Here is a 13977-nt window from a genome sequence, read left to right as displayed (position 1 = left end):
GGTGGTGGCTTAGCAGATAAACACCACCAAACAGCCTGACTACCAAATGTGGATCTGCTTGCTGGAGAGAGACCTGATTCCCACAGTTTGTCCTCTGAGCTCCACATTGAGCCATGATACACAATTCCACATTCTTTACACACAAACAGATAAAGTGAGAAAAAATAAATCAAGAAATCTTATGTAAAACTCCTTAAGCATGGGTCTTTCCGTATCCATTTTCATACCTTCAACATCTGGAACAGCATGTCCCCCACCACCACCGGTGCTCCCCACCACCAGTGCTCCGCCATCTTGGGTGGGTTTACACATATAAAAAGCAGCTTCTCCCATCCATAGGTATATTATACATATTTTCCCAATGAAATGGGAACCTTTTCCAATGAGCTAATCCTAATTTCTATTGTGTTGTCTTGTAATAATCAGATGTGATTTTGACCATTTACACTGAAGTTTTTTCTTTTTAATCATGAAGGATTGGACCCTGGCAAACAGATTAAATTGGACTCCAGTGCACAGTTTGGATATTATTTTCGTGTAACCTGCAAGGAAGAGAAGGTCCTTCGTAACAACAAGAACTTCAGCACAGTAGATATCCAGAAGAATGGCGTTAAATTTACCAACAGGTCTGAGAGTCTGTTATACTCTTGGGCTTTTGGTTGTATGTGGCTTTTCTGGTAAAAGTAATATCTTTGACAAAGAGTTTTTACTTTATTTTACTGTTCATTGATTAAAAATCAACTAAGAGTCAAGTTTCACTTTCTTCCAAGAAGCTAGTAGGTATTTCAGCACTGTTAGCCAGGACAGGTACTCCTAAAAGTCCCATGGGAAGAGCAGTGCTTTCCTCCTGTACTGTTCTAGAACCTGTGGCCTGCCTTGCTATTACTCCTTAGTATTCCCAGTACAGAAAACATATGTGAGGGACCCACCCACTCTTGTTTGTTTACTTTTTTGAGTGCACTGGTGTTTTTGTCTTCGTGTATGTATGTGTGTTCTGTGCATGCCTGTTGAGAGCCAGACGAGTGTGTCAGGCCCACTGGAGCTGGGGTTAATGGACACTTATGGAATACCATGTGGGTGAACCTGGGTCTTCTAGAGCAGCTCTTAACCACTGAGCCATTTCTCCAGCCCTGTATTAACTTACTTGCAGTGTTGTATGCTGATGTTATTCTAGGTGTGTTAGACACCCCAGTTATGAAAACAGTGTAATGGTTCCTTATAGCATTTTCTGAAAGAAATAGGACAAATGTATTTATTTCTCCCCTTCATAGATCAGATAATCTCAGTTCCTACTTATATGCTAGTAATACTGCTAGATACTGAAACCTAGCTCTCGATAGCACTCCTGTTGTTTTTCTAATACACTGTGTCATTCCTATTTCAATAAAATACCTCTTAGGTTACATAAAAACAACCTATGGAGTATTTAGGTAAAAGAGATTGGAATGACTTTTAGCACCACATGGTGCTAAAAGTTGTGAAGAATCCATTTATCTTCAAGTTGTGGAGAAGATGGAGTGCTTGCTTATGTCTCTTGACTTCATATCATTTTTCTTTTTATAGATTTACTTATTTCATGGAAACGAGTGCTGTATCTGCATGTACACCTGGATGCCAGAAGAGGGCATCAGATCACACTGTAGATGGTTGTGAGCCACCATGTGGTTGCTGGGAATTGAACTCAGAACTGGAAGGCAGTGCTCTTAACTGCTGAGCTATGTCTTGAGACCCTCATCTTTCTTCTTAAAAGGCTCAATGTGTATCCATTATTCAGGATAAAATCTTAGACTATGGCCTGTATGATCTGGTACCAGCCCGCCTCTTCTGTAGCTCAACTCCTCAGCAGGAGCCTCAGTTTATGACATGTTCACATCATTTCTTTAATTCTTTCCATTTGTATATTCCATAGTAATCTTTTGTGCTGCTTTTAGGCCCATGGCCAGATTCAAAATTGTCCCCTTGGCCAGCTAGTTCTGTCCTCTTCCCTGTGTCCCATGTTTTATTCTTGATAATTTTTCTCTTTAAAATTGTGTGTGTGTGTGTGTGTGTGTGTGTGTGTAGGGGGCACACATACACTGCATATGTCCTTGAGATTGAATTTGCCTTCTGAGCCCCTCACCAGCTAGGATCATCCCTTTTCTTGGCTGGCAGCTTTTTGTATTAAGTCTACTTTCAATTCTCTAAAGCACTTTTTATTTTAACATGTAATTTTCGTTGTTCAGATGCTTCATAAGATAAATTTGGATATATTTTGTGTAATGCATATTAATTCTGGCAGACATTTTGATACTTTTAATAATGTTTTGATTTGCAGTGAATTGTCCTCTTTAAATGAAGAATATACTAAGAACAAAGGCGAGTATGAGGAGGCCCAGGATGCCATTGTTAAAGAAATTGTCAATATTTCCTCAGGTAAACTTAATAGAGCATAAAATGGTGAACTGTGTTCTGTTTTTTTCTAATGGAAAAGCATCAAGATGTGTGAAGATTGTTTTCTTCTGTTTTAATTTTCTTATTATTATATTTATTTATCCATGTGTGCGTACATTCTTGTGCTTGTAGAGGCCAGAGAACAACTTGCAGGAGTTGGTTCTCTCTTTCTACTGCTGTGGGTACTGGGGTTGAACTAAAGTACTCAGGTGGTCGGCATATTTATCTGCTCGGTCAGCTCACTCACTCTTAAGGGGGTTTTCTTTTTTTTTTTTTTTTTTTAAGGTAGGATCTTTCTGTGTTGTATAGCTAGTTTCTAATTCCTTAGTTGAAGTGTTCTCTTGCTTTATCTTCTCAAGTGCTGAGATTGAAGGTGTGAGCCACTATACAGTGTTTGTTTTAAATCATTATCTGGGTTCATACTGAAATAAATATCACTGTAAAGCAAATGCAAATTACACAAGACAAGCTGTTGGTGTCTTATAGATTTTCAGTCTATTCTTGGCACAGCACTGGAGGTGTTGTTTTTGTATTTAAAGGACAGTATGACTTGGCTGTATATGTTACTTGCCTATAGAATGGGTGTGAATATATGTTTATTAGTGCAGGGTATGTAGTGGTGTGTTAGGCTGAGGGTTTAGACGTGAACTTACATCCAGGTGAGAGCTACAGCAGTGACCGGGACAGATGGCATGAGCCAAGGTGATTCGGAAGAGCCACAGTCTCACTGTGGAGTGTTGTTGCCCCAACGTTAACCTGCTGTGAAACAAGAAAGCATCAGATGAATATGGATTTGGGGCATTCTTTTTCATGTGTGGACTCTTTACAAATGGTCCCTTCAAGAAGCACAAAAAGGACAGGCTCTGCTTAGGATTAAGGGAGACTCACAGGGACAAAACAACTAAGTCAAAGGCCCAGCCACTGACTGACTCCAAGGCCAGTGTTGTGGTTAGGATGGGCTGCTGTGACACCACCGTCATGTCCTAGGAAAGGCAGAAGGTGGTTTTTCTCTAAGGGTTGTGAGCTAAATTATTTAGGCGTAATGAATCTTTTAAAAAGCTATATGCATCTTTAATTCTGTTAAATCAGAAGAAACAGAACTTTATTTTAATATGCTGCATGTATTGATGCGGGGATGAACGTGATGATTTGTGAAGATTGTATTTTTGCTTGGGGATGCCAGGTAACTGAAGCACAATAATTTAGTTTATTTGTCTTCTTGAATCTAATTTGCATTTTAAAGAGCTCTGTTAATAAAACAGTGTTTATTTCAACGATGAATCTTCCTCAGAAAAACAAAAACTGTCATCACTGGGCTAGTTCTGTTTTAACCTTTGAATCAAGAGCTTTACATTTGGAATCAACCTGATTTTTCTGCTACCTTCTTTTAAAATTAGATTTTCCTTCTTTTATAATTAGATTTTCCTTCTTTTTTCCTTCTCCATGGGCTCAGATTTTAGCCCAGGCTAGTCTCAAAGTTGAAAAAAAATATGCTTTAAAAAAATTATAGGGCTTATGAAATGGCTTAGTGGATAAAGGTGATTGCTGTAGGCTGTGTGAAGATCTGTGGTTTTATCACCATGCCCCACATGGTGGAAGAAAAGACCTGATTGCCCCTACAAGTTGAGCTCTGATGTCCACATGTGTGCAGTGAATCGTGTGTGTGTGTGTGCATGCACACACAATAAATAAATGCCTACTTTTTTTAATTGTAAAAATTTTATTTTGTCTCATTTCAATTTTGTTTGAGACAGTCTTAAACATTACAGGCTAGCTTTCAGTTTATAATCCTCCTGCCTCCAACTCCTAAGTGTTGAGACTGCAGTCATATGCACCACATGCATGCAGGTGGCTGCAGAGGCCAGAAGAGAGCATTGGAGTTACAGGCAGTTGTGAGCCTCCCAGTGTGGCTGCCAGGAACTGAACTCAGGTCTTCTTCAGGGGCAGCCAGTCTTTTAACAGCTAAGCCGACTCTTCAGCCCTGGTGTGGTTGAAGTCTTAACAAGCCTAAAAATTATAATGAGTGGGAATATAGCACAACTATAAAGAGCATGTCTAACGCCAGTTATGTCAGCTCACGCCTCTGATTCCAGCACTGTGGAGGCAGACAGTGGACCTCTGTTAGGTTAAAAGACAAAACAAAACATAGTTTTATGATATGATGAGATGATTATTTTATGTGGGCATTTAAAAGTTAATTATTATCAACAAAACATTACTTTTATGTGGAACAAGAGAATGAACAATAAGTATTTTGGGCATGGTGCACACACCCATAATCTCTTCTCTCAGAGGCAGCAGCAAACGGAGGCAGCAGCAAAAGACCTTTCTGAGTTCACAGCCAGCCGCCCTGGCCTGCATAGTGAGACCCTATCTAAAAAGACAAAAAATTGTAAAGTCAAAATTCCAGCCATTTAAACACAAAGTCTTATGTAATCATAAAGTTTAATTCTGGGGCATCCAAAAATGAGGACACACTCTGGCAACACTGTACCCCATTAGCACAGAGACTCTGCTCTGAGACCCTGACCTTTTTTTTTTTTTTTTTTTGCTGTCATACACTGTCCAGCCTTAGAATAGGTAGGTTTGTGTGGTAGCACTGGCTCTGATGCCGTGGCACAGTAGAGCGCTGCATGTGTGTTAAGTGAGCACCAGGGATCAACTCACGCTGAAATCCTGCGTGTGTGATCCTGCGTGTGTGCGTGCTGACCCGACAGTGAAACTGCCAGTGTTCTTGGGCTCTGGGCTTGCACTTTGCTTGTGGTGATTTTTTTTCTCTTTAAAGTGGTTTCTCTGTATACCCTTGGCTCTTTGGCTGTCCTGGAACTCGATTTGTAGACCAGACTGGCCTTGAACTCTGAGATCCTTCTGCCTCTGCCTCCTGAGCGCTAAGGTTAAAGGTATGGGTGTGTCGCCACAGCTCTCTTACGCGGTTTTAACAGTGTTGTCATGCCTTCCTAAATTCCCCAACGTTGAGGGGAGAGTACTTTGTGCTAGCTAATTGGGATTTCCTAAGGAAAGACCTTGTTCTCTGTTTATGAAGCATGGAAGGATACAGTAAAAACATTTAACACCATGTTGAGTTTCAAGGCTCTCCAGATTTTGTTATAACAAACTTGTTAATTTTTTAAATGGCCGTGAGCTAAGGTATATCTTTTATCGTGTTATGTTTTACAGGCTACGTGGAGCCGATGCAGACACTCAATGACGTGCTAGCTCACTTAGACGCCGTCGTCAGCTTTGCTCATGTGTCAAACGCAGCACCTGTTCCTTATGTACGACCAGTCATCTTGGAGAAAGGAAAAGGAAGAATTATATTGAAAGCCTCCAGGCATGCTTGTGTTGAAGTTCAAGATGAAGTTGCGTTTATTCCGAATGACGTGCACTTTGAAAAAGATAAACAGATGTTCCACATCATTACTGGTAAAAAAAAAAAAAAAAAAAAAAAAAAAAAAAAAAAAAAAAACCAGAAATTTTTTTTCTTTCTATTGATGATGGAATGGAAATATGTTTCAAATTGATGAAGAAAGTCTCTGTTTCTGGCATTAAAGAATGTTTTACTCTGGTTGGTCATACGTTCAGATCCTGACTAGCAGGAAGGCTTTTGGAGTGGCTAAAGTTTAGGAGATAATATTGTATGGATATAAAACTCATGCACTGACTCACCAGAACCCTTTGAAGGAAGCGTAGGGATTGATTGTCTTCTAGACAAGCTTATGCCTAGGTCAACACTCCTGTAAGAGGAGGCTGAGCTGTTGTGAGACAGTAACTAGAACCAGAGACTAGAAAATAGGAGGGCATTACATTCTGGAATTATGATTGCATCCTGTTATTTCCCTAAGTGGGCATTGAAATTATTTAACCCAACCCAGACAAGTAGATTGTACATTTGACAAAAGGAGGCTTGTGTAGCATGGAGCTAAAGCGACTTGAGGAGTTTGCCCAGACTGGTTACCTTATAACTAGCCCATTTATTAATGAATACTGTTATTGAGTAGTCAGTCGGGTGTACTGGACATCGTTAAATTAGCCTGTAGGTGCCCGTGAGCCAGGACGTATCTGTACGTAGTAGCCCGCAGTGAAGCTCCAGCTTAGCTGTGTGTTATATGATCATACTCCTGTTAGAGGGCTCTGTGTGGGTTTGTCTGACGAGATGGTAAGAAGGTTGCATTTGGGACTGTGGACAGTGACTGTTGGTGCATGTTTTTTGATGGCTTGTGGGTGGGTGTTATATTTGCATATCATTGTGGCTTAAGTAATTGTCAGTTGCAGTTTTAGACTATTAGTAACTTAATTGTTAGTAAAAGAAATCAATGACTTTGCATATAATTCATTTATAGGTCCCAATATGGGAGGTAAATCAACATACATCCGTCAGACTGGGGTGATTGTACTCATGGCCCAAATTGGGTGTTTTGTGCCATGTGAGTCAGCAGAAGTGTCCATGGTGGATTGCATTTTGGCTCGAGTTGGGGCTGGTGACAGTCAACTGAAAGGGGTCTCCACATTCATGGCTGAAATGCTGGAGACTGCTTCTATCCTCAGGTATTATGTCCCCTGAAAGTGGAGATGTGTGGCCCCATTTTGTATGAAATAATATAATATGCCACAGACATTCTTGGTTTATTGTGTGTTTGCCTGTGAACTGTATGTACTTTATATTATCTTAAAAGGCTGATTGAAAGCTGGGTGTGATGGTTGCTTGCCTTTAATCTCAGCACTTGGGAGGCAGAGGCAGGTGGATATTTATGAGTTTGAGGCCAACCTGGTCTGTGTAATGAACTCAAGGATAGCTAGGACTACAAAGATAGACCCTATCTGTTAGTCAGGGTTTCTATTCCTGCACAAACACCATGACCAAAGAAGCAAGTTGGGGAGGAAAGGATTTATTCAGTTTACATTTCCACACTGCTGTTCACCACCAAAGGAAGTCAGAACTGGAACTCAAGCAGGGCAGGAAGCAGGAGCTGATGCAGAGGCCATGGAGGGATGTTACTTACTGGCTTGCTTCCCCTGGCTTGCCTCAGGTTGCTGTCTTATAGAACCCAGGACTACGAGCCCAGGGATGGCACCATCCACAGTGGGTCCTCCCACCCTTGATCACTAATTGAGGAAATGCGTTACAGCTGGGCCTCATGGAGGCATTTCCTCAAGGGAGGCTCCTTTCTCTGTGATAACTCCAACTTGTGTCAAGTTGACACACAAAACCAGATGGCACACTATCTCAAAAAGCCAGAGAGAGAGAGAGAGAAAGAGAGAACTCACACATGAAAGGTTACCAGACTCACTAATGTGAATTTATGTGTGCTATTGCCTTGTGTCTGACAAGTAATTCTGTGCTGGAGATATGCACTATCTCCGTCTTCTCTGCCATGATGGTCCCTGGACCACATTTTCTATCTTGTGATTATGCATTTCAGGTCAGCAACCAAAGATTCCTTAATAATCATTGATGAGCTGGGCAGAGGAACCTCGACCTACGATGGATTTGGGTTAGCATGGGCTATATCAGATTACATTGCAACGAAGATCGGCGCCTTTTGCATGTTTGCCACTCATTTTCATGAACTTACTGCCTTGGCCAGTCAGATACCAACGGTTAATAATCTACACGTCACAGCACTGACTACCGAAGAGACCCTGACTATGCTTTACCAAGTGAGAAAAGGTGGGCTTCCCAGCTCAGCGTGGGACTAGGGCCCTCAAGTAGCATCAGTGCATTCTTTATTTTCTGTTGTGGTTAATCACTTTTAAGAACATATTTACCTCTAGTCTAGAGATGAGCAGTATACATTATCTTTATGGAAATGATCAAGGAGAGAGGTTGATTTATTAGAGCTATCTAACTGTAGGTTGTTTTTGTTTTTAAAATATGAGGGGATTACATTGACATAATTTTTTAAAGGATCTGTTTTATTTTTAATTAGTGTATTATGCCTTGTGTGGAGGTTGGTGCACATGGCAGTCTAGAAGAGGGTATTGACTCTCCTCAAGCTGGAGTTAGAGGGGGTTGTGACCCACCCGGCCTGGGTCCTGAGAGCTGAACCCATGTCCTGGAAGGGCTCTCTCTATGTTTTTAACCTGAGCCAGCTCTCTTTCTGGCTTACTGTGGTCTTTAGACCTGGTGAGCCTGGAGTTATCTGCAGATGTGGCCTCCGTTCAGAAAGGCTGGTGACTGTGGGTCTACTGCCATTCATGTCATTGAATCAGTGGTGCTAATAATAGGGAGATTTCTGCATCATGGATGATTATTTCGGAATAGGTGTTTTCACATGTCTATCTTGATTTCTCATGAAAATATTTTTGTTCTTTATTATTGCCCACATAGTCTTGATGTTTTCCTCTTTGTTATTTTTGCTTTAGTAGGAATGTTTGTTTTGTTTTTTCAAGATAGGGTTTCTCTGTGTAGCCCTGGCTGTCCTGGAACTCACTCTGTAGACCAGGCTGTCCTCGAACTCAGAAATCTGCCTGCCTCTGCCTCCCAAGTACTGGGATTAAAGGTGTGCGCCACCACTGCCTGGCTGAGAATTATTTTGAGCTACAATGTTTGCATTATTGATATTTGTTAGAGAGGGCAATATTTGTAGTAGGTCTGGCATTCAGCCTGAAACTGGTTCTGCTTTTAAGTTATTTGTGTGTTGTGTGTACAGAAGTGGTTTCCAAATACTTACAGGCTAGATGAATGTGGCATGGATAGAACTAGGTAAGTTCACCACTTGTTATCCGTTGTGGGCGTGCTGTTACCTACCTGACTGTCGTTTACTTTTGTTTGCTCCAAATTGAGCACTGTCCAGCTCTAGGTAGAATGCATGGAGTGAACAAGTGAACTAGTTTGTTTTAAACAGTTGGTGCATAACTGAGGTGCGGCAGCACCACTTATCGTCACTTGTGCGTGCACAGCTGTACCCTAGTCTCATTTGTTACTCAAGTCGGGTACGTTCATCACTGCTGGTTTGCAGTAAGGCAGACTGAGGGTTCAGTCACATTGTTGGTGATTGGTTAAAATATTTATATGAGGTGTTCTGAACTGTTTGGCTAATGTATTTGGAATATAAAATTACATTTTCTAATGAGACAATAAACAGGATATTCCATTCACATAAATGCTGTTTCTTTCCTCCTCCGACTCCACCCCTGATTCTATAGGTGTCTGTGATCAGAGTTTTGGAATTCACGTGGCTGAGCTCGCTAATTTCCCTAGGCATGTGATAGAGTGCGCCAAGCAGAAAGCTCTGGAGCTTGAGGAGTTTCAGAGCATTGGAACCTCACTGGGATATGATGAAGCCGAGCCAGCTGCAAAGAGGCGCTGCCTGGAAAGAGAGGTTGGTTGGGGCGGGGCTTGAGGTACCGAGTCTCTGGGTCGTTACATCTCATATAACCAAGATGAGTTGCACTTTCCCTGTAGGATTCCAGTATTTACTTTTTGGTCATTCTTACTGGCGCATATTTTTTAGCATAATGAAAAATCCAACAACAACGTTGTTGTTTGAGGTAAAGCCTCACCATATAGCTCTGGCTGACCTACAACTCTAACCCTAGGGTTAGGGTTAGACCTTGATGACCCTGATCTTGCAGAAATCTGCCTGCCTTGCCTCCAGAATGCTGGGATTAAACACGGGAACTACCTAAACCTGCCTCTCAGCCACCACCACCCCTCTCTGTACTGTCCTTTCTGTGAAGGAAGGTTGGAGCTGGCGTAGTCCTGGCGTGCAGGGATCTGCGGATCCAGCTTCTGTCACAAGCACACTGCCCTCCTGGGAAACCACTGAGAGTTCTCGGTTTGTAGTAGGAGTAAAGAGTGAATAACGTAAAGAAGTATTAATCCAGATTTAATTCTTGAAGCCGTAGATGTCAGCTGATAAGTGTAACAGCGGCAGCTAACATGGTTCCTGCTCCATGCTGTTTAGAATGTGTGTGAGCAGTAAGAGCAGTGTGTGTCTTAGACTTCCTAAGGAGAGCGGATTGTGGTCAGTGTTTCTTACTAGAGCTGGATCTTCTGTTGAACCTTCTCTGTAGTTAAGGGGTCAGATTTAGATGTTCACACAAAGCTGCAGCGTGTGTCTAACTTGTTTCTTTTTAACAACCACAGGCTTGCTCAGAGACAAAAGAACTTCACTGCTGTCTGGTCCTGCCAGCTTACAGTGGCATACATGGTGACACACTTCACAGTGACATACATGGTGACAGACCTTACAGTGGCAGACATGGTGACACACCTTACAGTGGCAGACATGGTGACACACCTTACAGTGACATACATGGTGACAAACCTTACAGTGACATACATGGTGGCATACCTTACAGTGGCAGACATGGTGACACACCTTACAGTGACAGACATGGTGACACACCTTACAGTGACATACATGGTGACACACCTTACAGTGGCAGACATGGTGACACACCTTACAGTGGCAGACATGGTGACACACCTTACAGTGGCAGACATGGTGACACACCTTACAGTGACATACATGGTGGCATACCTTACAGTGGCAGACATGGTGACACACCTTACAGTGACAGACATGGTGACACACCTTACAGTGGCAGACATGGTGACACACCTTACAGTGGCAGACATGGTGACACACCTTACAGTGGCAGACATGGTGACACACCTTACAGTGACATACATGGTGGCATACCTTACAGTGGCAGACATGGTGACACACCTTACAGTGGCAGACATGGTGACACACCTTACAGTGACATACATGGTGACACACCTTACAGTGGCATACATGGTGACACACCTTACAGTGGCAGACATGGTGACACACCTTACAGTGGCAGACATGGTGACACACCTTACAGTGGCAGACATGGTGACACACCTTACAGTGACATACATGGTGGCATACCTTACAGTGGCAGACATGGTGACACACCTTACAGTGACAGACATGGTGACACACCTTACAGTGGCAGACATGGTGACACACCTTACAGTGGCAGACATGGTGACACACCTTACAGTGGCAGACATGGTGACACACCTTACAGTGACATACATGGTGGCATACCTTACAGTGGCAGACATGGTGACACACCTTACAGTGGCAGACATGGTGACACACCTTACAGTGACATACATGGTGACACACCTTACAGTGGCATACATGGTGACACACCTTACAGTGACATACATGGTGACACACCTTACAGTGACATACATGGTGACACACCTTACAGTGGCAGACATGGTGACACACCTTACAGTGACATACATGGTGACATACCTTACAGTGGCATACATGGTGACACACCTTACAGTGACATACATGGTGACACACCTTACAGTGACATACATGGTGGCACACCTTACAGTGACATACATGGTGGCATACCTTACAGTGGCATACATGGTGGCAGATAGTGGCATATTTGTAGCTTTTACCCAGTGGGCTTTTTTTTTTTTTTTTTTCCTGTAAGGATAGGTAGTTGTAATACAAAAAGGAAAACAATATCAGAACCTGCTCATAATTTTAGGTATGGAAGCTGCCATCCTGAGCATGAAATGGTTTTATACCCACAGATCCTGGTGATTGGGATCAGGCAGGGAGGGCTATGTTACATGATTCCTGGTTTCCATGAAAACTGAAATAGTGTACTTTTATTATAACAAGACATGTTTTGAAAAGTTAGCTGAAGGAGACAACGGGTTCTCACTGCCATTACTATAGGTTTTTGATCTTTTGTTTTTTAGAAAGTACATTTTTATCTTGTCAGTGCTGGAGCTTGACTTTCCCTGACTGAGGGCGTGGTAGGGAAGAGAGGGTTTGTGTGTCATTGGTTTGTGTGTTTGCTTGCCTTACAGCACACGCAGAAGTCAGAGGGCAGTTTTTAGGGGTCAGTTCTCTGTTGCTACCTACCACATAGGTCTCAGATCAAATTCAGATAGCCAGGCTTGCCTCTGCAGGTCGAATCATCTGCCAACTTCTTGCATGTGACTTTAAATGGAGAGGTATTTGTTTCACTAGCTGGTTATCTGCTTCTTACCCATGGTACTTGCCAGTTGCCTATCTGATCGCAGGTGGTTCTCTTGTGTGAAAATGGGCCATTTAGTTCTTTACATGCTGTAATGAATTACACAGTACTGACTCTTGCTTCACACATGCTCTAAATTTTTTGAATCCTTGCAACAAATGTTTGCAGTTGGTAATATTAATACCCCCATTTTGTAGATGAAGAATGTGAGTTAAGAAATTTGCCCACAAAGTAATAACCATGTTCTTTGGTACAGCACTGGGCATTAAATAAAAACGGGAGCATCCATGTGTAGTAAGAGAATTTCAGTGTTTATGCCCAAAAATATGCCTTGTAAACCTTAAGTTCTTTTTTTCCTGAGATTAAATTCCATGTAAGGTAAAGCACAAGGGCTTAAGAGCTACTCAATTCCTTCTCATCTGAAATTACAGTGTAAATGTCTTAGTAATAGCTTGCTCTGGAGAAGTTACAGCAACCAATGACTTTGGGATTCTCTGAATTGCTTGCCCATTTATGATAAAAATATTTGTTAAACATTTAGTAGCATGTTTAGATGAATTATAGGAATTCATTGCTTATGCTGGAGAGATGACCCAGCAGGACAGAGGCCCCAGGTTTGGTTTCCAGCGGCCTACATTGGATGGGTCTTGACCATCTGTAAATCCAGCTCCAGGAGATCCAACCCTCTGACATGTAAGGGCACCCACAGACATAGGTCATACACACATGAATACATTGTAATGACTTTGGGACACTTTGTTTTTCAGCAAGGTGAGAAAATTATTTTGGAGTTCCTGTCCAAGGTCAAGCAAGTGCCCTTTACTGACATGTCGGAGGAGAGCATCTCACTGAAGCTGAAGCAACTGAAAGCCGAGGTGGTTGCAGAGAATAACGGTTTTGTAAATGAAATCATTTCACGGATAAAGGCGCCGTGAGAGGACAGTGGGGGAAGCTGGTATGATTGAGCTCACCCTTAACTTTGTGCTCAACACCGGAACCTGGGACAGCAAGCCGTGTACTGAAGTATTTAATGATACTTGAAAACATTTCGGTCTGTAGCTGGGTACTGTTTAAATGGGCATGGGCAACTTTGAGCACTATCCTGAATTGTATAAATAAAATCATGTAGTTTCTAGATTTGGGGTACCTTGTATTTCTTTGCAGTATTACTTTTGGATACATTTACTCTACTAATATTTACCTATAGACCTTGTACAAATAAAGAATCTCAAAACAGAGGCCATGAAGATCTGCACACATACATAGTACATAACTTAAAAAAACTTAGTGGAGTGGCAACACACCTTTGATACATGGGAGGCTACACACCTTTGGTACATGGGAGGCTAGCCTGGTCTATGTAATGAGCCCCTGCGGCAAAAGACCTGAATAAATATCTTTCCAAAGAAAATAGATAGTGGGTGATGAACCTGTGAGAAGGGCCATAGCTGAGGAATGAAGTGAGAGCTACAGGAACCACCTCACTGTGAGGGGATGGTTAGAGTCTGGTGAGTACTGGCAAGGGAGCAGAGAGGGCACTTGCACACCAGAGGTATT

The 13977-nt window shown here is 42.2% G+C and overlaps 1 protein-coding gene across 1 annotated transcript in view; it reads left to right on the top strand.

Annotated features, from left to right (window-relative positions):
- Window positions 1-13555, top strand: part of Msh2 (mutS homolog 2) — a 58842-nt gene extending 45287 nt beyond the window's left edge. Inside the window, exons 10-16 of the mRNA XM_034514292.2 lie at window positions 476-626; window positions 2315-2412; window positions 5608-5853; window positions 6771-6975; window positions 7851-8098; window positions 9577-9752; window positions 13188-13555. Of these exons, the coding sequence (XP_034370183.1) occupies window positions 476-626; window positions 2315-2412; window positions 5608-5853; window positions 6771-6975; window positions 7851-8098; window positions 9577-9752; window positions 13188-13355 (1292 nt within the window). The 3' untranslated portion in view covers window positions 13356-13555. The remainder of the gene's footprint in view (window positions 1-475; window positions 627-2314; window positions 2413-5607; window positions 5854-6770; window positions 6976-7850; window positions 8099-9576; window positions 9753-13187) is intronic.
- The last annotated feature ends 422 nt before the right edge of the window (window positions 13556-13977 follow it).

Source organism: Arvicanthis niloticus, chromosome 11, assembly GCF_011762505.2.
Source record: "Arvicanthis niloticus isolate mArvNil1 chromosome 11, mArvNil1.pat.X, whole genome shotgun sequence".
In the NCBI taxonomy this organism is placed as follows: domain Eukaryota; kingdom Metazoa; phylum Chordata; class Mammalia; order Rodentia; family Muridae; genus Arvicanthis; species Arvicanthis niloticus.
Note: the sequence above shows the minus strand (reverse complement) of the source record. Positions and strands in the feature narration are given on the sequence as shown.